We start from the raw sequence: 21,585 nt of genomic DNA on the forward strand, positions 1-21,585 counted from the left end.
TCCCCCTTCCACGGCGGCCGTGGTCGGTGGCGGGCGGGCGGACGGGAGGGAGGGAGGGAGCGGCGAGGCGAGCCTCCATGGAGAGCGGCGGGCGCCCGGGCAGAGGCGGCGCTTCCCTCCCGGCCCCCGGGTTCCAGTGATCGGCGTCCTCGTCCTCCACCGCGTCGCCGGCGTGCTCGGCGCCCCGACTCGTCTCGGCCCTCGTCGTCGTCGTCGTCGTCCGCGGCGGGGTGGCGGCGGCCGGGTCCCCGCGGCGTCGGCCGGAGCCGCCGCAGCCTCAGCAGCCGGAGCCGCAGCCGCAGCCGCCGCCGCCGCCGCCGCCGGAGCCCGGCTCTATGATGAAGTTCAAGCCCAACCAGACGCGGACGTACGACCGCGAGGGCTTCAAGAAGCGGGCGGCGTGCCTGTGCTTCCGCAGCGAGCAGGAGGACGAGGTGAGCGGCCGCGGGGCGCGCACGCTGCGGCCGGGCAGGGCCGGGGGAGGGCGGGGAGGATCGGCCCCGGGCCGGCCTCACACTCCCCGGCCCGCCGCCATCGGCCCCCTCCTCCTTCCGCCCTGCTCCGTCCTCCTTCCTTCCTTCCTTTCTCTCTCTCGACGAGATAAGCAGACAAAGGGGCTCGCCCAGCCCGGCGCTTCTCCTCCTGCAGGAGGACCCGGCTCCAGACGTCCTCCGGGGCCGTCCCTCCCTCGTCACCCCTGGGAGGTCCCGGGCCGGCGAGGCTCGCCCGGTGTGCCGGAGGGCACCCTCTTAACCCGAGGATGGAGCCGAAAGCCGGATCGAGCCCGGAGCGCCCCTGGCGAGGGCAGCGCCGCCGCCGAGCCCTCCTGCCTCCCATGTTAGTCGGAGCAGTTTGCGGTTTCGGATTAAATGTGGGCTTGTTTGTAGAGGCGCAAACCGGAGGCTTGATCCGAAATGAAAAAACCTCGCTCTCGTTTGGCCAGTCTTCCGTTGAAGCGGATCCATTAAAACTCACCAGCAGTTGGCATAATTACACTGCATTTTCACAAAGCGGCCCTCTGCTTTGAAAGTTTTCTGGCCGCAGGAAAAAAAAAATGGTTTAGTGGGAGATGTGCAATCACGCCAAACGGGGCTAAATGGTTTAGAAACGGGAAAAGTTGCCTTTTTTTTTTTTTTCAGACAGTTCTCTCTCGCTCTTAACGTGCGTATCCAGGGTTTGGCTTGACAAATGTGTCGACATCGGAAAAGGAGCAAGTCAAATCGTGTCTAATTTACCCAGCTGTGATGGCTTGACAGACTCTTAGGTTTTCCCTAGACAGCAGGATTTTCTGTTTTTTTTTTTTCTATTTCAGTTACATTGTTCAATTTTAAAATGGTTCGTTGTTTTCAAGTCACTTAGTAGCCGATGTTTCAAAGCTTGCAGCACTGCCATGCCTAGAATGATTAGATAAGGGGGAAAGCTAATATTTTGAGTTCTACTTCCATAACTGTGTCCAATAAAATACCAAGCTAAAGCCGAGATGGCAATTTAATGTCTTATTTATTGCCAGTCCCTGGAGTTATGAGTATGACATAGTGTACACCCAGTGACTTGGTTCTTGTTCACAAAAAATCACGTGCTTGAATGTTAATGCTCTTAAAACTTTTTGCTTTTTTTAAAAAAAAAATCTTGTGTTAAAAAAATGCTCTTCCCCTTTTCTGGAGGCCTTTCTGCTGGACCTAAATCTTGAAGGAACTTCCAAGTGAAAGGTCTATGAAATAGATCTACTTAAGAGAAAAACACAAGGGGGGGGGCTTAACATTCATAAAACGAACAAAGCAGTAAATGTTGTCTACCAAAAACAAACAAAAAAAAAACCTTAGAAGATCGTTGAGGCCCTGTTAACAGCGTAATAAACTGGATAGGAAAGAATGTAATAATGACCAAGATAGAGCAAGGATCCTGTGTTACTTACTCAACATTGTTGTATAATCATATTTTCATTGAGCATTTATAATCTGTTAGGTGCAGCCAGAGGAAAGTTTGTTACATTTAATCCTTTTAGCACTTGGAGCTGCTGGTTATTCCTGTTTTATAGGTGAGAAGACAAGGCTGAGCCTACTTTGCCCAAAGTGGAAGTAGTAGAGGCAGAAATCAGGATCCAGTCCTTACCGGAGATGCTGGGCCTGCCCCATAGCAATATGATGCTCACCATTTGTTGAATGAGTGAGACGTTGTTAGGTCAAGCTTCAAAGCCTTAAAGAAAGAAGATATTACCTTTGAAGTCTTACCATAATGTGAACTTAGAAATTCAGACCTTATTTATTTCTTTTTTAAGGTAGGATCTTGCTGTAGTTCAGGCTGACCTGGAATTTAGTATGTCATCTCAGGGTGGCCTTGAACTCACAGCGATCCTTCTGCCTTGCCTCCCAAGTGCTGGGATTAAAGATGTGTACCACTACACCTGGCTCAGACTTTTATTTATTTATTTATTGGTTTTTTCGAGGTAGGGTCTTCATTTTAGTCCAGGCAGACCCGACAGACTTTATTTTAAAAATGTGTGTGTGTGTATCTCTCCCCGCCCATCCCTGGGGAAAATATAAGGGATAGGAGAAATTGAACTGACCCATATTAGCAGATTTGTGTTTGGGGGGAGCGTAGCTCAATTTTAGATTGCTTGCTAGCATGTGGAGGCTCTGGATTCCATTATAGACACTACGTAAAAAGATCCGGGAATTGCTAAGTGTATGAACTGAGAGATAGTACCCTTAAAGACAAAGAGTAAAATTTGGGGAGTATGTTAGAGAAATCTATTATACAGCCTGGAAGTTGAGAAGCCAGTTTGTTGAGAATCAGCTTGTGAAAGGATATTCTCTTGAGGGAAGACACTGGAATTCTCTAAAATGCACAGCCAATTTACAGCATCTGGTTTAGCTCTTCACAATTATTTCTGTGGTTGTCTAGTTGAGTCTTTCTATTACACAATAATTACAGAATAAACTCAACTAAACCATAAGGAGCCTAGAAAAGCTGTTGATTTGCTTTCACTGTTGTGAAATGACATTACTTAGACTTCCAAAGATAGTATTCAAACCAGCTCAGACTCACTTTTCTTAAACTAAAGTGTGAGAAATGTTTCTACTGGGTTATGAACACCCAGATCCTAATTAGAACATTTAATGTATGTTCTGAGGAAGAGAGTAACTTGAAATAAAGCCATTTCTGTTTGACCCCAGAATGCTATGTGGAACTCCTTGGCCCCTCTGGTGCTGTGATTACAGGTGTGAGCCATGACACCCAGCCAGAGCAGCCCCCCCACCCCCACCCCCACCCAGGGACTCACTCTGGTCCAGGCTGACCTGGAATTGACTCTGTCCTCTCAGGGTGGACTTGAACTCATGGCGTTCCTCCTACCTCTGTCTCCTGAGTGCTGGTATTAAAGGCATGTGCCACCACGCCTGGCTCAGAGCAGGTTCTTAAAGTAGAGTTATGTTCTTTTGAGAGTGGCCCATGTTTTTTTCTGTTTTACCTGTTTTCTGCCTGGTATTACCACAGGATGGAATTAGGGAGCCTGGCACATTGTTGGGGCACACTTGTAATTCCAGCATTTGGAGACAAGTGCCTTAACTGCTGAGCCAGTCTCTCCATACCTAATCCCAGCATTTGGGAGTCTGAGGCAGGATTTTGAATTTGCATCCAGCCTGGGCTACATAACATGACGTGTCTTTGAAAAGGAGGAAAGGGCCTGGGGAGACGGCTCAGTGGTTAAAGGTGCTTGTTTATAAAGCCTGATGGCCCAGGTTCAGTGTAAAACCAGATGCATGAGGTGGCACATGCATCTGGAGCTCATTTGCGGCTGCAGGAGGCTCTGGAACACCCATACTCCTCAAATAAATAGATAATTTTTAATTTTTTTTTATTTTATTTGTGTAAGGATAGAGAATGGCCACTGCAAAAGAACTCCAGATGCTTGTGCCACTTTGTGCAACCGGCTTTATGCAGGTATTGTGGGTACTGGGGAATCAAACCTGAGTCCTTAGAATTTGCAGGCAAGCTTCTTAACTGCTAAGCCATCTCCAGCCCCATTTTTTTTTTAAGGAAGTTTGGGTATGATGCATGCTTTTAATCCCAGTACTCAGGAGGCAGAGGTATGAGGATTACCATGAGTCCGAGGCCAACCTGAGGCTACATAGTGAATTTAGGTAATCCTGGGCTAGAGTGAGACCCTACCTCAAAAAAACCAAAACTTAAAAAAAAAAAAGGAAGAATTTGAGTAACCAAAGGGCAGAAATGACATGTCCTAAGGTCACAGAGACATGCAGATCATGTCTTGTGTTTCTGCGTCTTAGATTTATTTGACCAGCCTCTCCAGCTAGTTATTTGTGTGAGGAACCACCACTTTCACTGTTGGCAGTTGAGCTTAGAGACAAGCCCACAGAAAATTTCTAGAGAGTAGCTGGGGTATTTATTGTTCTCATGTAGTCAAAGATGACAGTAGCTTTGTAAACAGGTAACCAGAAATGAGTTCCATGGGACATATGTAAGTTTGAACAATGAGTATGAGATGTAATATAAAGGTCCTTTCAGGTGCTCAGGGTTTAGGATCCAGTGTGTGACACTTGGAACAGGAGGAATGAAACATTGACAAGTAGGCTAAGCTGGGCTGTGGTCTACTGGGTTGTGACTTAGGATAGGGATAGAGAGTGCAGCTCGGTAGTGGTGCTTCCTAGCAACTGCAAGCTGTAAGTTTGTTCCCCAGCATTTCCCCCACCCCCAAAATAAAAAACAAAAACCCTGAGAACATCCAGTATAAGCCTGAGTGATCTGATAGCAAAGATACAGACTGCTAGAGGGAGAAATAGAGCTAACTTGATCCCGAGTGGGATCTAGGCACAGTTTCCAGAGGGAGGCACTAATAGTCTTCTGAACGGACCACAATTGTTTCTGTCTTTCTGCTGCTCTGATGAGTGTTTAAGCTCACTCACGGAGGTAGCGACTACAACTTCTCGTGATCCGCCATACAGCTGAATCTGCCTGGAAAATCCAGACCCAGAAAAGTGATATAGTGAAACCAAGACTTGGGAAAGATAATCTCAAAATTTAAAACTCAAACCTCAAGGGCTTAGTGGTTAAGGTGCTTGACTAAGAAGCCAAAAGACCCAGGCTCGATTCCCCAGTGTCTACAGATGCACAAGAAGGGTGCATGCCTCTGGAGTTTGTTTACAGGGGCTAGGAGGCCCTGGTGCGCACATTCTCTCTTTCTCCTCTCCTCACTGCTTGCACATAAATAAAATAAAAAAATCAATTAAATTAATTAAAAAAATCAAACCTGAGCTTTAATGAATAGTAAAATAATTCTAACGTGGAGTATTAAATATAGTTGAACAGTTTACACCCGAATGGATTGTCAGGCATCCTTTTCATATGTGTATAGTCATAATTTTCTCAAGAGATTTAAGTCATTTAAAACTATTGGGCTGGAGAGATGGCTTAGCAGTTAAGGCATTTGCTAGCAAAGCCAAAGGACCCAGGTTTGATTTCCCTGGTGCCCACGTAAAGCTGGATGCAGAAGGTGGTACAATCGTCTGGAAGTTTGTTTGCAGTGGTTGTCGGCCCTGGTGCAACCATTCTCTGACTCTCTAAATAAAATATTTTTTAAAAATTTACCTACCTCAGGTTAGTCTTTCTCATGGTGCTGAGGAATCAAACTCTTTTTTGTTGTTTTTGTTTTTCAGGTAGGGTTCACTCTAGCCCAGGCTGACCTGGAATTCACTGTGGAGTCTCAGGGTGGCCTCACCCCTATCCTCCTACCTCTCCCTCCCAAACTTTGGGATTAAAGGCATGCACCACCACTCCCATCTGTCTTTTTCTTTCTTGTTGTTAGGCTCTTACATCATTTCTTCTAATACTGAAAAGGGTTACAGCATCACTTCATTGTCTCTGGTGTGGCTGACACAAATCCCAGCAATTTGGTAGGTAGAGGTAGGAGGATTGCTGTAAATTCAAGGCCAGCCTGGGGCTACACGGTAAATTCCAGGTCAGCTTGGGCTAGAGTGAGGATCTACCTCAAAAAGAAAAAAAGAGGGCTTGGCGTGGTGGCTTAAACCTTTAATCCCAGCATTTGAGAGGCAGAGGTAGGAGGATCATCCTGAGTTTGAGGCCAGCCTGAGACTATAGTGAAATTTAGGTCAGCTAAGGCACTTGCCTACAAAGCCAAGGACCCAAGTTCAGTTCTCCAGGACCCATGTAAGCCAGATGCACAGGGTAGTACATGCATCTGGAGTTCATTTGCAGTGACTGAAGGCCCATCTGTCTGTCTTCAAATAAATACAAATAACAAGAAACAATAGTGGCTGGGTGTGGTGGCATGGGAGGGAGAGGAAGGAGAGGAGCGAGGGACAAGGCAGAGGTAGGATTACCTTGAGTTCAAGGCCACTCTGAGACTACATAGTGAATTTTCAGGTCAGCCTGGGCAAGAGCAAGACCCTGCCTTGAAAAAAATTAAAAAAACCACAACAACAAAAGAACCATGGACGGGCTAGAAGTCACCTTGACCAACTTGAGTTACTACTATTAGTGATAATGCACAGCCTGCTGTGGGCTAAGCAGAAGTAGGTAAATTCATTTTGGTGTATATTTATTTATTTGAGGTAGGGTCTCTAGCCAGGGCTAACCTGGAACTCACCATATAGCCATCCTCCCAAGTGATGGGATTAAAGGCTTGTGCCCTGTGCCGGCCTACATTTTGGTATTTCTGAAACTATACTTTTCTTTCTAATTTGTTTTTTCAAGGTAGGGTTTCACTCTAACCCATGCTGACTTGGAACTCAACTATGTGTGCTACCACGCCCAGAAAATCAAAACCTTTTATTTACATTTAAGTAACTGACACTTCTTATCTATTTTCCTCTCTTATCTTCCTATATGTTAGGCTTTTGATATGGTGAAGGAATTAAAGCTTATGAAGGACTAGTTGGTCCAGCTTCTTACTGGGTGAGTTAGTAATACCATTATTTATTTACTTATTTTTGATTTTTCGAGATAAAGAGTCTCAACTCTAGCCCAGGCTGACCTGGAATTCACTCTGTAGTCTCAGGGTAGCCAACACATGTGCCACTTTGTGCACCTGGCTTACATGGGACCTGGAGAATCAAACCTGGGGCCTTAGGCTTGGCAGGCAAACATCTTAATTGCTAAGCCATCTCTCCAGCCCCGTTTTTATTTTTTCTTTTTTCTGAGGTAGGGTTGCACTGTAGCTTAGGCTGAGCTGGAATTCACTGTGTAGTCTCAGGGTGGTCTCAAAATCATGGCAGTCCTCCTACCTCTGCTTCCCAAATGCTAGGATTAAAAGTGTGTGCCACCACACTTGGCTCCATTTTTTTTTGTTTGTTTGTTTATTTTTGTTTATTTATTTGAGAGCAACAGACAGAGAAAGAGGCAGACAGAGAAGGGTGCGCCAGGGCCTGCAGCCACTGCAAACGAACTCCAGATGCATGAGTCCCCTTGTGCATCTGGCTAATGTGAGTCCTGGGGAATCGAGCCTCGAACCACGGTCCTTAGGCTTCACAGGCAAGCGCTTAACCACTAAGCCATCTCTCCAGCCCCTCCCCCCTTTTTTTTTTAAATTAGAGAATGGAAACCAAAAGAGAGACACACCTTTAATCTCAGCACTCCAGAGGCAGAGGTAGGAGGATCTCTGTGAGTTCAAGGCCACCCTGAGACTACAGAGTAAATTCCAGGTCAGCTGGAGCTAGCGTGAGACCCTCCCTACCTTGAAAAACCAAAGAGTGAGAGGGAGGGAGGGAGAGAGAAGGGGCGTTCCAGGGCCTATGGCAGCTGCAAACAAACTAAATGTATGGACCACCTTGTGCATCCACTTTTCATTCTTCTGTCTGTGGATATGTGATATCTGTTCAGTTTTCCCAGCTCCATTTGTTGGAAGTGCTGTCTTTTCTTCAATGTGTTTTTATGGCATCTTTGTCAAAAATCAGGTGTTTTTTTGTTTTTCAATATAAGCCCATGCTGGCCTGGAATTCACTCTGTAGTCTTAGGGTGGCCCCAAACTCATGGCGAGCTTCCTACCTCAGTCTTTCCAGTACTGGAATTAAAGGTGTGCACCACCATGCCTGGCTCTGGTTTTGTTTGTTTTTCTGTGGGGTTTTTTCCCCTGCCTTTTTGAGGTAGGGTCTCAATCTAGCCCAGGCCAACCTGGAACTCACTATGTAGTCTCAGGCCAGCTTCAAAGTCATGGAAATCCTCTTACCTCTGCCTCCCAAGTGCTGGGATTAAAGGTGTTTACCACCACGCTTGGCCAGCTTTGATGTTTTTATTGTCATGGCTCTGTCGGATAACTGAAAATCAGTCTACAGCCATACCACTCTGAATGTGCCTGATCTGGTCTGACAATCAGATGTGATGATGCCTCCAGCAGTATTGTTTCGGCTATACAGGGTCTTTCATGCTTCCATATGAGTTTAATATTTTTCTCTCTCGTTTTTTTTTTCTTTTTTTTTTGAGTCCACTGAGGCATTTTATTCGTTTGCTTTCTTTATACCCCTAGAAAAAAAAATCCCAGGTGTGTTTTCATCTTGCTTCTTCATGGTCCATAATGCCAGCTGAGGTTGTCAGGACAATGAAACCAAACTGACAGGATGGAAGCAAATTATTCTGCCATCTTTCTAAGTCTTTGATTTGTACATCAAATCCGGGACTGATCACTCCACACTTATTTAACCTGCCTGTGAGATTCACAATTTTTCTAGCTCTGTGATCATCAATAATTTCAAACTTGCCAATGTAACCGTGCTTCATCATCTCACTGTTAGAAACCGGACGATGGCTTTGGAGCACGGCCTAATATGGACCTGGCGTTTGCCTCTTTTTTCAGCATCGTTGATGCTCTTGAGAGCATCCGCCGTGACATTCGTGCACGCCATGATGGTATACATCCTACTAAGCTATGCATCCACCCTGACACCCGTTCAAAGTGCCCAAAACTATCCTAGGTGGCAGGCGCATACGTGCACTTTGCATTGCAGGCCATGCACCTCAACGCTTCCAGGATAGAGCCAAGCACGTCTCCAGCACCAGAGCAAAGCTCCCACCCGCATGCAGGGTAGCCTGACCTGGAATTTACTATATACTCTGAGGGTGACCTCGAACTCATGGTGATCCTGCCTCTGCTTCCCCAGTGCTGGGATTACAGGCATGCACCATGCCTGGCAATAATACTTTTTATTTCTATGAAGAATGCTACTTATTTAGTTGGGGATTACAGTGATTCTATTGGTTTAGGGAGGGTGGCTGTTTTCACAGCTCTGAATCCTCCAGTACACAAGCACAGGAGGTCTTTCTTTGTCAGGTGTCTCCTTCAGCTTCTGTCTTTGTTGTTTGGTTTTTAAAGGTAGGGTCTAGCTCTCTAGCTCAGGCTGGCCTTGAACTCGTCGCGATCCTCCTGCCTTTGCCTCTGGAGTGCTGCTTTGGTTGTCCACCCCCTTTTTAAAAAAGTATTTTATTTATTTGAGATAGGGGCAGAGAGAGACTGGGCAAGCCAAGGCCTCTAGCCTCAACAAACGAACTCCAGACACATGTGCCACCTTGTGCATCTGGCTTATGTGGGTACTGGAAAATTGAACCTGGGTCCTTAGGGTTCACAGGCAAGCACCTCTACTGCTAAGCCATCTCTCCAGCTCCTTCAGTTTTTTAGTTATTTATTTATTTTTTAAAGCCAGGCCTCGTTCTAACTCTGGCTGACCTGGAATTCATTCTATAGCCCAGGCTGGTCTCGGATTTACAGGGATCCTCCTACCCTACTGAGTGCAGGGATTAAATGTATGACAACACACCTGCTTTCAGTGTTTCAAAGTGTTCTTTGAATTCCTTGATTTGGGATATTTCATTTTTTTTAATTTTTGTTTATTTTTATTTATTTGAGAGCGACAGACAGAGAATGGGTACACCAGGCCCTCCAGCCTCTGCAAAGGAACTCCAGATGCATGTGCCCCCTTGTGCATCTGCTAACATGGGTCCTGGGGAATAGAGCCTTGAACCAGGGTCCTTAGGCTTCACAGGCAAGCACTTAACTGTGCATCTGGTTTACGTGGATTTTGGGAAATTGAGCCTTGAATTGGTTCCTTAGGCTTCACAGGCAAGTGCTTAACTGCAAAGCCATCTCTTTAGCCCTGATTTGTATTCTTTCTTTTTCCTTTATTTATTTTTCTTTGTGCTTTGTTTTTGAAATAGTGCCTCACTGGAATTCACTGTGTAGTCAGGGTGGCCTCATGGAGATCTTCCGACCTCTCCTCCCAAGTGCTGGGATTAAAGGCATGAGCCACCACACTGGGCAGTTACTAATTATTATTATTTTTGTTTTGTTTTGTTTTTCAAGGTAAGGTTTCACACTAGCCCAGGGTTACCTGGAATTCACTATGTAGCCTCAGGGTGGTGATTCTCCTACCTCTGCTTCCCAAGTGCTGGGATTAAAAGTGTGTGCCACTAGGCCCTGGCAGTAACTGATTTTTGTGTGTGCTGAAAGTATTTAGTCAGTTTTCGATTTTTTTCTGATGGAGTCTTGAAGGTCTTGTGTAAAATCTTACCTTCTACAAATAAGGATAGTTTGACTTATTTTCCTTTTATTTCTTTGATTGCTCTTAAGACATTAGCATATATTAAGTAGAAGTGGAGAGAGTGAATACCTTTTTATTTGCGAGAGAGAATGGACATGCCAGACCTCTGCAAAGGAACTCTAGATCCATGTGCCATCTTGTACCCTTCCACCTCCTGAGTGTTGTGATCAAAAGTGTGCCACCACACCGGAAAACGCTCTTTACCACCTGCCTCTCTCCCAAATATGGCATTGCCCTTGTTTAGCCACATGAAATATTCAAGATGAGTAGAGGAGTACTTTACTAAACACAATTTTCAGCTATGTGCTGTGGTATTAGTATCTTTAAGCTTGTAATTTAAATACTATAGTTATTTCTATACCATATGTACTAAATACTTATTTAAATTTACCTTGTTTTGGAGAGATACAACTGAAGTTAATGGCTTTATCTAATTTATTTTATGATGTCAAAAGACTCTTGGATAGTAAGTTACTGAATTGTTGAAAAGTTTATATAAGTAGTCATACACATTTTCATGGATTTACTTTTTTTTTTTGCTAGGTTTCAGCCATAAAAATAACATGTGACTTTATTCCCACTATCTCCAAGAAATGTGAACACTAGACGAGGAGATGGCTCATCTGTTAAAGGTGCTTTGTGCAAAGCCTGCAGCTGGGTTCAGTTGCCTACCCTACCTAGAGCTAGATGCAGAGTGGCATATACATGAGCGATCCAGAGCTAGTCTGATGTTTGTTGGCAAATGATCCTATCTCAAAGAAGGAAGGGTACAGACAGACATCTTGAAGTTGCTCTCTGACCTTCACGTGTACCATTGGCATGCAAGCCAAGAAAGTGAATACATTTTTTCTCACATATACATTACTTTTACTTATTAGACAGAGAGGATGGGCATGACAGGGCTTCTAGCCAGTGCAAATGAACTCCAGACGCATGCACTACCATGTGCATCTGGATTACATGGGTCCTAGGGAATGAAGCCTAGATCTTTAGGCTGGGCAGGCAAGTACCTTAACCACTAAGCTATATCTCCATCCCAAATATTTAAAAAAATAATAAGAAGAACTTTGCCAGTGTGGTGATACACGCCTTTAATCCCGACAGTTGGCCGGCAAAGGTAGGAATATGAGTTCAAGGCCTGCCTGGGGCTATCACAAAGTTAGTAAAGTAAATATAGAGCACATTCAACACCTTCTTTATCCATGGTGTTTCCTCATTCAGCTAAAGAATTTTTTTTGGTTTTTCGAGATAGGGTCTCACTCTGGCCCAGGTTGACCTGGAATTCCTATGTAGCCTCAGGGTGTCCTTGAACTCAGGGATTCTCCTACCTTTGCCTCCTGAGTACTGGGATTAAAGGCGTGCACCACCACACCTGGCTTTCTAAAGAATTTTTTTTTTTTAAGACTAGGGAATTTATGCTGCATTCTTTGTTTGAAAGAGATGAACGTTCTCCATCTACCATTCTGTTTTCATGAAACTTTCCAGAGATTAAGGAAGTCCTTAGAAGGCACAGAGTTGTGGAATAAGAATTTCATGAACAAGTAGATAGAGTCTAAGGCCTTTAACTGGGGCAGGTGGAATGGGCTATATACCTTAAACACTTAAATACAGTGGGTCAATAGCTTGACCTGTAACAAAGTGTTAAGTGTGATTCACTGTGCTTATAGCAGAATTTAAAAACCTTCACCTAGTTTTTTTAAAAATTTTATTACTTATTTATATATTTATTTGAGAGAGAGAGACAATAGGTGCACCAGGGCCTGTAGCCATTTTACACAAACTCCCGACGCATGTGCCACCTTCTGCATCTGCCTAACGTGGGTCCTAGAGAACAGAAGCTGGGTCCTTTGGCTTTGCAGGCAAATGCCTTAGCCACTAAGCCATCTTTTCAGCCCCTCCCTTATTTTTTTTAATTTTTTTGTTATTTTCATTTATTTATTTGAGAGTGACAGAGAGAATGGGCATGCCAGGGTCTCCAGCCACTGCAAACGAACTCCAGGCGTGTGCGCCCCCTTGTGCATCTAGCTAACGTGGGTCCTGAGGAGTCTAGCCTCGAACTGGGGTCCTTAAGCTTCACAGGCCAGTGCTTAACCTCTAAGCCATCTCTCCAGCCCCCCTCACTTTTAAATTTCCTTTTGCAAGGCTGGAGAGATAGCTTAGTGGTTACGGCACTTGCCTGAGAAACCTAAGTACCTATGTTTGATTCCCCAGTTCCTACCTAAAGCCAGATGGACAGTGTGGCACATTGTGAATAAACTTTTCACATTGTTTGCAGTGGTGAGAGACCCTGGCGTGCCCACTCACTCTCTCCTCTCAAATAAATAAAAGAATTTCCTTTTGCCAACATTTTACAGTAATCTCATCTGTACTTAATTGCATAGCCATTAGGTAACCTACCTTTAATGAAACTCTGTAGTCTCTTTGATGTATTTCTTTTCTGTCCTGTCATCACTATTTCTGAGAATTATAAGCCAAGCACAACTGGCATCATTTGGGAACAAACAATTCTTGGTAAGGTGATTGACCTCAGGAGATGGGAAGGCAGAGAGCTTGTAATGGCCAACAGCCTGGCTAAGCCAGGACTAAGAGGTTTAATCTCACAAGGCAGTTATTCTCCTTACAGACAAGGAACCTGATGCACCGAAAGGTCACTTTTCCCCCATCACTGAGTGTATCAAGTTCAGGCCTAAGTCTTCCCATGATGCTAGACTTGTTTTGCTCTGGTTCTTCGTTGTTTTTTTTTTTGTGGTTGTTTTTCTGGTTTTTCGAGGTAGGGTCTCACTCTGGCCCAGGGCTAACCTGGAATTCACTATGGAGTCTCAGGGTGGCCTTTTCTTCGGTTTTAGTTATGATACTTTGGCTCTATTTGTTAATTCTTTTGTTTTTTTGGTGTAGCGCCCAGGCTGACTTGGAATTCACTATGTATTCTCAGGGTGGCCTTGAACTCACAGCGATCCTCCGACTGCTGTCACCCAAGTGCTGGGATCTGTATTTGTTAATTTTTACAGCTTAAATTTAAAAAAAAAAAACCTATTTGGACTAGATGCTGGCTATCTCACAGTAGCCATTGTTGCTTCAGCTAAGGCCTTGCCAACCATTGTGTTAGTTTACAGTGCTTTCTGTGGATGTGCTGCTGTTGCCAGTTATGTACTGGACAGAACAGGTGCTGGTGGAAGCAAGAGTCCTGGCCAGATCCAGAATGAGAAACAGTGTTGACCCCTTGCATAGTAATCCTTCACTGCCATGAGGTGAAGGTGTCCACAGGCAAATCTGTGCCTGGAGAGATGCAGTGGTTTCCCAACTCAGTCTTTTGAGAGTTCATTTAGAATATTTTTATTTATTTGAGAGAGAGAGAAAAGCAGAGAGATTGTGTGTGTGAGAGAGAGGGAGTGGGGGGAGGAAGGATATGAAAATGGGAATGGGTGCACCAGGGCCTCTTGCCTCTGTAACTGAACTCCAGACAAACGTACCACTTTGCATTTGCCTTTATGTGAATATTAAAGAATCTCATCTGGGCCAGTAAGTAGTCTTTCCAAATAAACGCCTTTAACCAGGGAGCTAGCATCTTCGCTGGCAGAAGGGTGGAAGCTACTAGAGAAAGAACTGCTAGTGTGCTTGTCAAAAATCAGGACCCACACTGGAGAATTCAGCTTTCCTATAGGGCTGGTATAGCTTAGTGGTAGAGTGCTTGCCTAGCATGCTCAAAGCTTAGGGTTCAATCCCTAGCACTACACACACACAAATTTAAACGTGGTGTTTTCCCCAGGAAGAACTGCTTAAATTTACTAGAATGCAATATAGTTCAGTAAATTTTTTTTTTTTTGAGATCGGGTCTCACTCTAGTCCAGACTGACCTGGAATTCACTATGTCGTCTCAGACTGCTCTTGAACTCATGGTGAGCCTCCTCCCTTGGCCCCAAGTGCTGGATTAAAGATGTGCGCACCACGCCCAGCCATTCAATACCTTCATAAACATTGGTTGTTGTTGTCTTCTTCAAAAAGATCATTTCCAAAACTTGAATTTTAACCTAATCTAGCCTATAATTCCCTTTCTAAGGTGGATATGTATACTGTTTCAGGTACCATTAAATAGTTAACAGCTGGATCTTATCTATGAGGAGATAGTGACTTTTTTAAAGGGTTTATGTGTGAACTTAAGGCTTTAATGCCATTCTTGCCCAGGAGTCTGTAGATTTCAACTATAAAAGGCCAGATAAGTATTTTGGGCTTTGCAGGCCATGTGATCTGTCTCAACAGTTCTGCCGTTGAAGCAGCACAGAGGCAGCCAGACAGTACACAGAAGTGAGGCAGGATGTTTGGCTTCTAATAAATGTTCAACTATGGGCAATGAAATTAATTTAAAAACAAAGACCACCAAACTTTGTGTGGTGTATAACTATAACTCCTACACTTGTGAAGCAGAGGCAGGGAGTAGGGGACGTCAAGGCCAGCCTGGCCTAGCAAATTCCAAGTCACCTGTGCTACATAGGAAGACCATGTCAAATGACCAACCACCCATTTTTAGCTTGGACCACTCCAAAACAGGTGGTCGACTGGCTGTCATTTGCAAGTCTTATTCTGGACCCTAAGTTACAGCTGTCCTACTGAAGGGGAGCATCTTTGCTCAGAGGGTTTGGAATATGAAGGTTCTCTTTCCACCTAGGATTAACCTAGTCAGAAGCATAAAAATAGCAAGTGCTTGTGTACTGAGCATTGGCTTTTCATGCATTCCCTATTCCTTTCTCACAAAATGCTGTGGAGATGCAAGGTGACTGGCCTGTAGTCAGAAGGATCCCATAGTTGAAAATCACTGATGAGTCCAAAAACCTCAACTCAGGTTAATGAGCCTACTTAAGGACTAGAACACTTTGCTATTTCAATCTGACGGTTTTTACTAGTGTGACCATTGTCAGCGTTGAACTCTGACTTTGTCCAGAGACTTGCAGTTACTGCGTGCTGCAGGTGGTATTGCTTGTGCCCTTAAGTAATTTCAGTGACTTTTTAAAAAAAATTTTTTTTTTTTATTTGAGAGCGACAGACACAGAGAGAAAGACAGACAGAGGGAGAGAGAGAGAATGGGTGCACCAGGGCTTCCAGCCTCTGCAAACGAACTCCAGACGCGTGTGCCCCCTTGTGCATCTGGCTAACGTGGGACCTGGGGAACCAAGCCTCGAACCACGGTCCTTAGGCTTCATAGGCAAGCGCTTAACCGCTAAGCCATCTCTCCAGCCCAATTTCAGTGACTTTTAACAATGGATTAATCTTAGAATCTTACAAAGGCTTGAAATGGCGTTGGTGTCCCTTGTGCTTCTCTCAGCCCCAAAGACATGGTTATTCTCGTGGGTCTTGCAGGTGTTGCTGGTGAGTAGCAGTCGGTACCCAGACCAGTGGATTGTCCCAGGAGGGGGAATGGAGCCTGAAGAGGAGCCTGGCGGTGCTGCTGTGAGGGAAGTTTATGAAGAGGTGAGAGGAAGAACCGTTAGTTTGCTCTCCTTTTACATATCCTGTTGTGGGATTTTACAGGAGGGTTTTCTCAATAAGCTGTACCAATTATAAGGCATTTTGCTAGGTAATACTGAGCAACATGTTATGTCCTTGTAGCTAACATTTTGCTAAACAGATAATGGTGAATTTTTTTTCTCCCTGGTAAAGTAGAACTAAAAAGTCAGCTAGCATGCAACTTCCTATTGATCAGACACATTATTGCTTAATAATTAGCATGTTAACATGATGGCTCAAAGCATGGTTAGAATGATATTTAGCACATTCATGCAATGTAATTCTCAATAAGCATGTTCATATTATACTTGGCTTCAGATCCAATAAAATGTAACTACAACCATGCACAAAATCTCACATGTGCCCTGGTTGTCTTCCTTTAGAGAGAACTTGGTTTTACTCACAAAGCAAACAGCATGTAAGCAGTTAAGTGCATGCCCAAGCTCTTTCTTTGGGCTCTGGAGTATAGTAGGAAGGGTTTCAGACCTGAGTCTTGCTGGATGGACCACTCCCTGAGAAGGGTGACAAGCTCAGAAGTGGCCTTTCTTGCACTGTGCTAGAAGTTGTACGAGGTCACTGGTGCTGGGGATGAGTAGCTGCAGTAGAAAGGTAGTGTGTAGAATTGGATTCCTCACCCATGGAAAAGGAAATATGGGTGCTGCAGATGAACTCCAGATACATGGTAATACATTGTGAATCTGGCTTTACATGGATACTGGGAAACTGAACTCCACGCTGGGAGGCTTTGCAAGTAAATGCCTGTAATGGCGAGGCCATCTCCTCAACGCTGTCCCCACCCCCCAAATCTGTTGTGATCAGCCTTTGCTACATATGAAATAAATGAAAATCATGATCCTGATATAGCCAGAAATCTTCACAAAAGCAGATAGTAACTTGGTATGGGAAGCCTCATCTGTTGAGATTCAAAACTTGAAATTTGTGAAGAGAAATGTTACACCAATTAAGGTGCTTGCCTCCAAAGCCTAAGGAGCCCAGTTTGACTCCCCAGTACCCACGTAAGCCAGATGCCACAAGGTAGTGCATGCTCCTGGAGTTTGTTGCAATGGCTAGAGGCCCTGGTGTATCCATTCTATCTGCCTCCTCCCTCCCTCTCTCCCTCCTTCCTTCTCTGTCTCTCAAATATTTTTTAAACTTTTGAAATAGCCATAACATGGCTTGAGTTTAATTACTATGAAAACATCAATATAAATTTCAGCATTTTTTTTAATAGGCTGGAGTCAAAGGAAAATTAGGAAGACTCCTTGGCATATTTGAGGTGAGTTACAAAAATAAGCCTTTTTGTTAATAGAATTCATGATTCTTTCCTGACAGCAACCTGAACCAGACATTCCTCTAAAACTATCAGGAGGCAAGTCAGTCATGAGGATTAGAAAATGAAGTAGTGATTGTTTGTCAATGAGTACAGGGGACTGACACAGAAAACTACATTTGTAGTTCAGTGCACATGGTATGCTGCAGACATTTTTGAAATTCATTCTGTAATCCTAGGCTGTCCTTGAACTCACTGGAGTGCTGGGATTAAAGGTGTGCCTCACCACGACCAGCAACTGCTATAGACTACACCACCACACCCTGCAGTTAGTACATTCTTTCTGATGGAAACAGCATAGACATTTTATTTTTAAGCCTTTAGGAATTAAAAGTTCCAATTGTATGGTACTTGGAATTGATGACTCACCAGAATACTACTGGTATTATGAGTAAAGTTCAATTCCACACTGCAGTACTTTACTCAGTTCCACAGCACCATCTCGTGGTTAAACTGAAAAATACAAGTTTTTCTGTGATTCAGGTAGACAGGGTCTTTAAAGTCCCATTATAAAGAAACTTAAAATTTTGGAAGGAAATAAATAGTACTTTGTTTTATAAAGTTTACTAAATAAGGGAGAATTGGAATTGCTGTGCTCCTTTATGCTGTATAGTGTAATAAATGTATTGACTCACCCCACATAAAAATACAAAACTGAAAACGCAGTGTGGTGGCACACACCTTTAATCCCAGCACTCAGGAGGCAGAGGTAGGAGGATAACCATGAGTTCAAGGCTACCCTGAGACTACATAGTGAATTCCAGGTCAGTCCAGATTGGAGTGAAACCCTACCTTGAAAAAACCTAAATAAGTAAATAAAATAAAAATAGAAAACTGACTTTTTAACAGGTTCAGCACTTAGCCAGGTGAACAAAATAGGGTTTTGTTGTTGTTCTTCAAGGTAGGATCTCAGTCTAGCCCAGACTGACCTGGAGCTCACCTTGTAGTCTCATGCTGACCTGGATCTCACAGTGATCATCCTACCCCTGCTGGGATTAAAGGTGTGGACTACCATATGTGGCCTTAACAGATTTCTAAAACAGATTCCACTCAAATCTTGATTTTTAAAAAAAAAATGTGGCGGTGCACGCCTTTAAGCCCAGCACTTCGGAGGCAGAAGTAGAAGGATCGCCGTGAGTTCGAGCCACCCTGAGACTAGAGAGTGAATTCCAAATCAGCCTGAGCTAGAGTGAGACCCTACCTTGAAAAGCCAAAAAAAAAAAAAAAAAAAAAAAAGTCCACGAGTAGCTCCTGTAGATTAAAATGCTTTGCTTTTTATATTCAAGCAGAATCAAGACCGAAAGCACAGAACATATGTTTATGTTCTTACAGTCACTGAAATATTAGAAGATTGGGAAGACTCTGTTAATATAGGTAAGTTTTAAAAAGGAAGAAAAACAGTACTTAGCTTGGGGAGGGGAGCAAGGGAACTGTTAGTAACTTGTGATATGTTGAAATTGACTTTATACTATTCTCTAGGAAGGAAGAGAGAGTGGTTCAAAGTAGAAGATGCCATCAAAGTTCTCCAGTGTCATAAACCTGTCCATGCAGAATATCTGGAAAAACTGAAGCTGGGCTGTTCTCCAGCCAATGGAAACTCCACAGTTGCCTCCCTTCCAGATAACAATGCTTTGTTTGTGACTGCTGCACAGACCTCTGGGGTGCCGTCTAGTGTAAGATAGAGAGAATGGGGAACCCTCCCCTCCCAGGTCCTGTCACTTTCCTTGTCCCACGTCTGAAAGCTGCTGGCAGACCTTCTGAATTTGCCATGCAGGGATTTCAGTTTGCATGTATTTTTAAGCAACAAGACTGTAAAAATAGTGTAAGAAGCCAAAGCCATGTGGAATTTTTTTAATGCCTTAATTGCACCCTCTATATTATTTGGGGTTTTTTTTTGAGCATTTTTCACTTTTTGTCCACTTGACATCAGTCTATGGTTTATTTCACCAGATTGAATTGCTTGTGGGTATATATTCTCCTTAATTTCTCATTCACAGCATCAACAAATCTTTCTGTAGTGAGAATTCATAAGATATTCTTGGTATTAAAGACATTTCCATCCCAAAACTTGGTTTTAAGATTAGTCAGTTTGTGTACTGCAGATTCAGGCTACTTTTTGTATGGTCCAATTGCTTTGAAAAGAGCTGCTTTTTTTAGGAGCTGTTGACTGAATGTTCACAAATGGTATTATGTCACTGTGAACCTAGTATGGCTATCTCCCCTAAAATGTATTTGTAATTCAACATGATATATAACTATAGAGTTGGTAATTTTTAGGAAAATATTGCTAGCAAAATGCATGTAGTAACTACATCTCATCCTGAAAATTATTCATGCAATTATTTTGCATGCTGTTTGTTGCCAATTCCTGTTTAAATTCCTTTTATGTGGCTGGAATACCTTAGGACCCCATGGCCCTCAGTATAAATTGCACTTAAAATGCATTTTCAGTTTTCTAATTTGGTGACACTTTTAAGTTTTTTTTTTAACCAGTAACAGAATTGGACTGTAGCCTTGGGATGGCTGCATTACAGCTGACTAGAAGAGGCCTTCCTGTTCAGCTGCTAGAAGCCTGAGATTTGAATGTCTCCTGTCTTCTAGGGGGTCAGTGCTGGGTGCCACCTGACTGACAGCACTGACACGCGCTGAGGGTTGTTTCATGTTACACTTGCCTCTACACATACACAGAATTGACCGTCACATGGAAAGTATCTAGGTACCTGGTCTAAAACTCACACTCTTTAATGAGGTCACAAACGAAAGGGGTGGGGGAAATCCCTTGAAATTGCAGGGTGAGGAGAGTGAAAGATCATTTTTTATGTAGACATTGTTAGCTTTTTGTAAATACCACTTTACCTGGCAAGCATAAAGTAGAAAGGTAGGTAAAGACATTTGTTCTGTAGGTTGTTAAAGTATAATTGCTGCTAAAAATAGTCCTTAAACTTAAGGAAAATTGGTGCCATTTTGAAAATGAGATCTTGTGCCATAAATGCAGCTGAACTAAATAAAAACATTAGTCCACAAACTAATGCTGTCAAAGGAATGAGTATATGTTAAATTATGTTGTATAATCAACCATGGCCATCCAGAATTTTTATATTTTTCTTTGTACAGAGGTTATGTATTCTGGATGTTTTTTAGAAAAGGAAACATTTTAAGACCTACAAATTGACTTTACCAGTCACCAGTGGGCTAATTATTTTCTCCGTAATCCCTGAAATTTCTCTAAATTACATACTTAACATAGAAACTGGATTGTTTTGTATATAAGACTGCTTCCACCTTAAATGCTTTCACAAGTATGTAGTTTCTTGTACATGATATTCTTAGAGATATTAGTGCATGAACTCATTTTATAAACTCTCAGACTGTATTGTCATGTAAAATATGTACAGTATTAATGTCAACCATCTCTTAAAAGCTAGCCTATAAATATTGTTGTATAATTTCTCTGGTCAGAAACATTTGGACTAAGTAGTGCCACTTGGGTCAGGTTTTCTTCAGTGCCATTTAGCAGACAGTCTTAGTCTATGCAACTAGCAGAATGTCACTTTCAAACTTCACATCAGGGGTTCTTTACTGTTGTGGAGCCCAGTATATAGCAAAATTAGTGGGACAGCCCTAAGGACAGTCATTCTTAAAGAAAGCCAACAACATTTCAGGCTAAGTAGTTGGATCTACTACATAATGTCTACTATCTCAACCCTCCAAAGTTTGTAGTGTTGAGACTGTTGTTTGTGCTTATTTGTGAGGTAGGTGAATAAAATTGGGCAGCTAAAATTTCAAGTTCCATGTGCCTAAGAAAAAAACAGAAAACAAGTTATTGTAAATTGACCCTGTCTGTGGTTTTTGTAAAGACATTGTAAAAAAACAAGCACATGCCATCCAGTTCTTACCAAACATTGTTGTATAAATCAGAAAAGCTGAAGAGAAATGATTGTTGTACACACTGAATTGCTTTGCATGGTCTCATTTGAGATGGTCTCATTCTAACTGATGTAAGAATCTTGACTTTTTTACCTTTGGAAACATCAAATAAAAATGGAAACATGATTTGTGTGGGTTTATTTTTAACAACAGAAATGCAATAGCGTCGTGAAGAATCAACTTTGTATACTATGATTCTTAGCAGTGGGATTGGTGGCTAAAAAGGAACAAGCCTACCACTAGTGTATTGCCATTTTTTTTTTC

General features: G+C 43.2%; 1 protein-coding gene and 1 pseudogene across 2 annotated transcripts; one reads left to right on the forward strand and one right to left on the reverse strand.

Annotated features, from left to right (window-relative positions):
• Window positions 1-281: 281 nt before the first annotated feature.
• Window positions 282-21,447, forward strand: Nudt4 (nudix hydrolase 4). Of its 2 annotated transcripts, none has more exons than XM_045152998.1 (5): window positions 282-434; window positions 15,918-16,028; window positions 17,296-17,340; window positions 18,681-18,768; window positions 18,874-21,447. In XM_045152998.1, exons 1-5 carry the CDS (start codon window positions 336-338, stop codon window positions 19,074-19,076), a joined length of 546 nt encoding a protein of 181 aa, XP_045008933.1. In that variant the 5' UTR covers window positions 282-335; the 3' UTR covers window positions 19,077-21,447. The 2 variants fall into 2 exon arrangements, with proteins under 2 accessions (XP_045008933.1, XP_045008934.1); XM_045152999.1 differs by having other exon boundaries at window positions 18,684-18,768.
• On the reverse strand, window positions 8,497-8,876 carry LOC101610284 (annotated as a pseudogene).
• Window positions 21,448-21,585: the final 138 nt, after the last annotated feature.

Source organism: Jaculus jaculus, chromosome 6 (genome assembly GCF_020740685.1).
Source record: "Jaculus jaculus isolate mJacJac1 chromosome 6, mJacJac1.mat.Y.cur, whole genome shotgun sequence".
Taxonomy (NCBI): Eukaryota; Metazoa; Chordata; class Mammalia; order Rodentia; family Dipodidae; genus Jaculus; species Jaculus jaculus.

Excerpts from the sequence above, each read along its gene's own strand:
- Nudt4 (XM_045152998.1), top strand. The coding sequence starts at position 336 with ATGATGAAGTTCAAGCCCAACCAGACGCGGACGTACGACCGCGAGGGC. Across the intron at positions 16,029-17,295 it reads TGAGGGAAGTTTATGAAGAG|GCTGGAGTCAAAGGAAAATT; the intron begins GTGAGAGGAAGA and ends TTTTTTTAATAG. Across the intron at positions 17,341-18,680 it reads GACTCCTTGGCATATTTGAG|CAGAATCAAGACCGAAAGCA; the intron begins GTGAGTTACAAA and ends TTTATATTCAAG.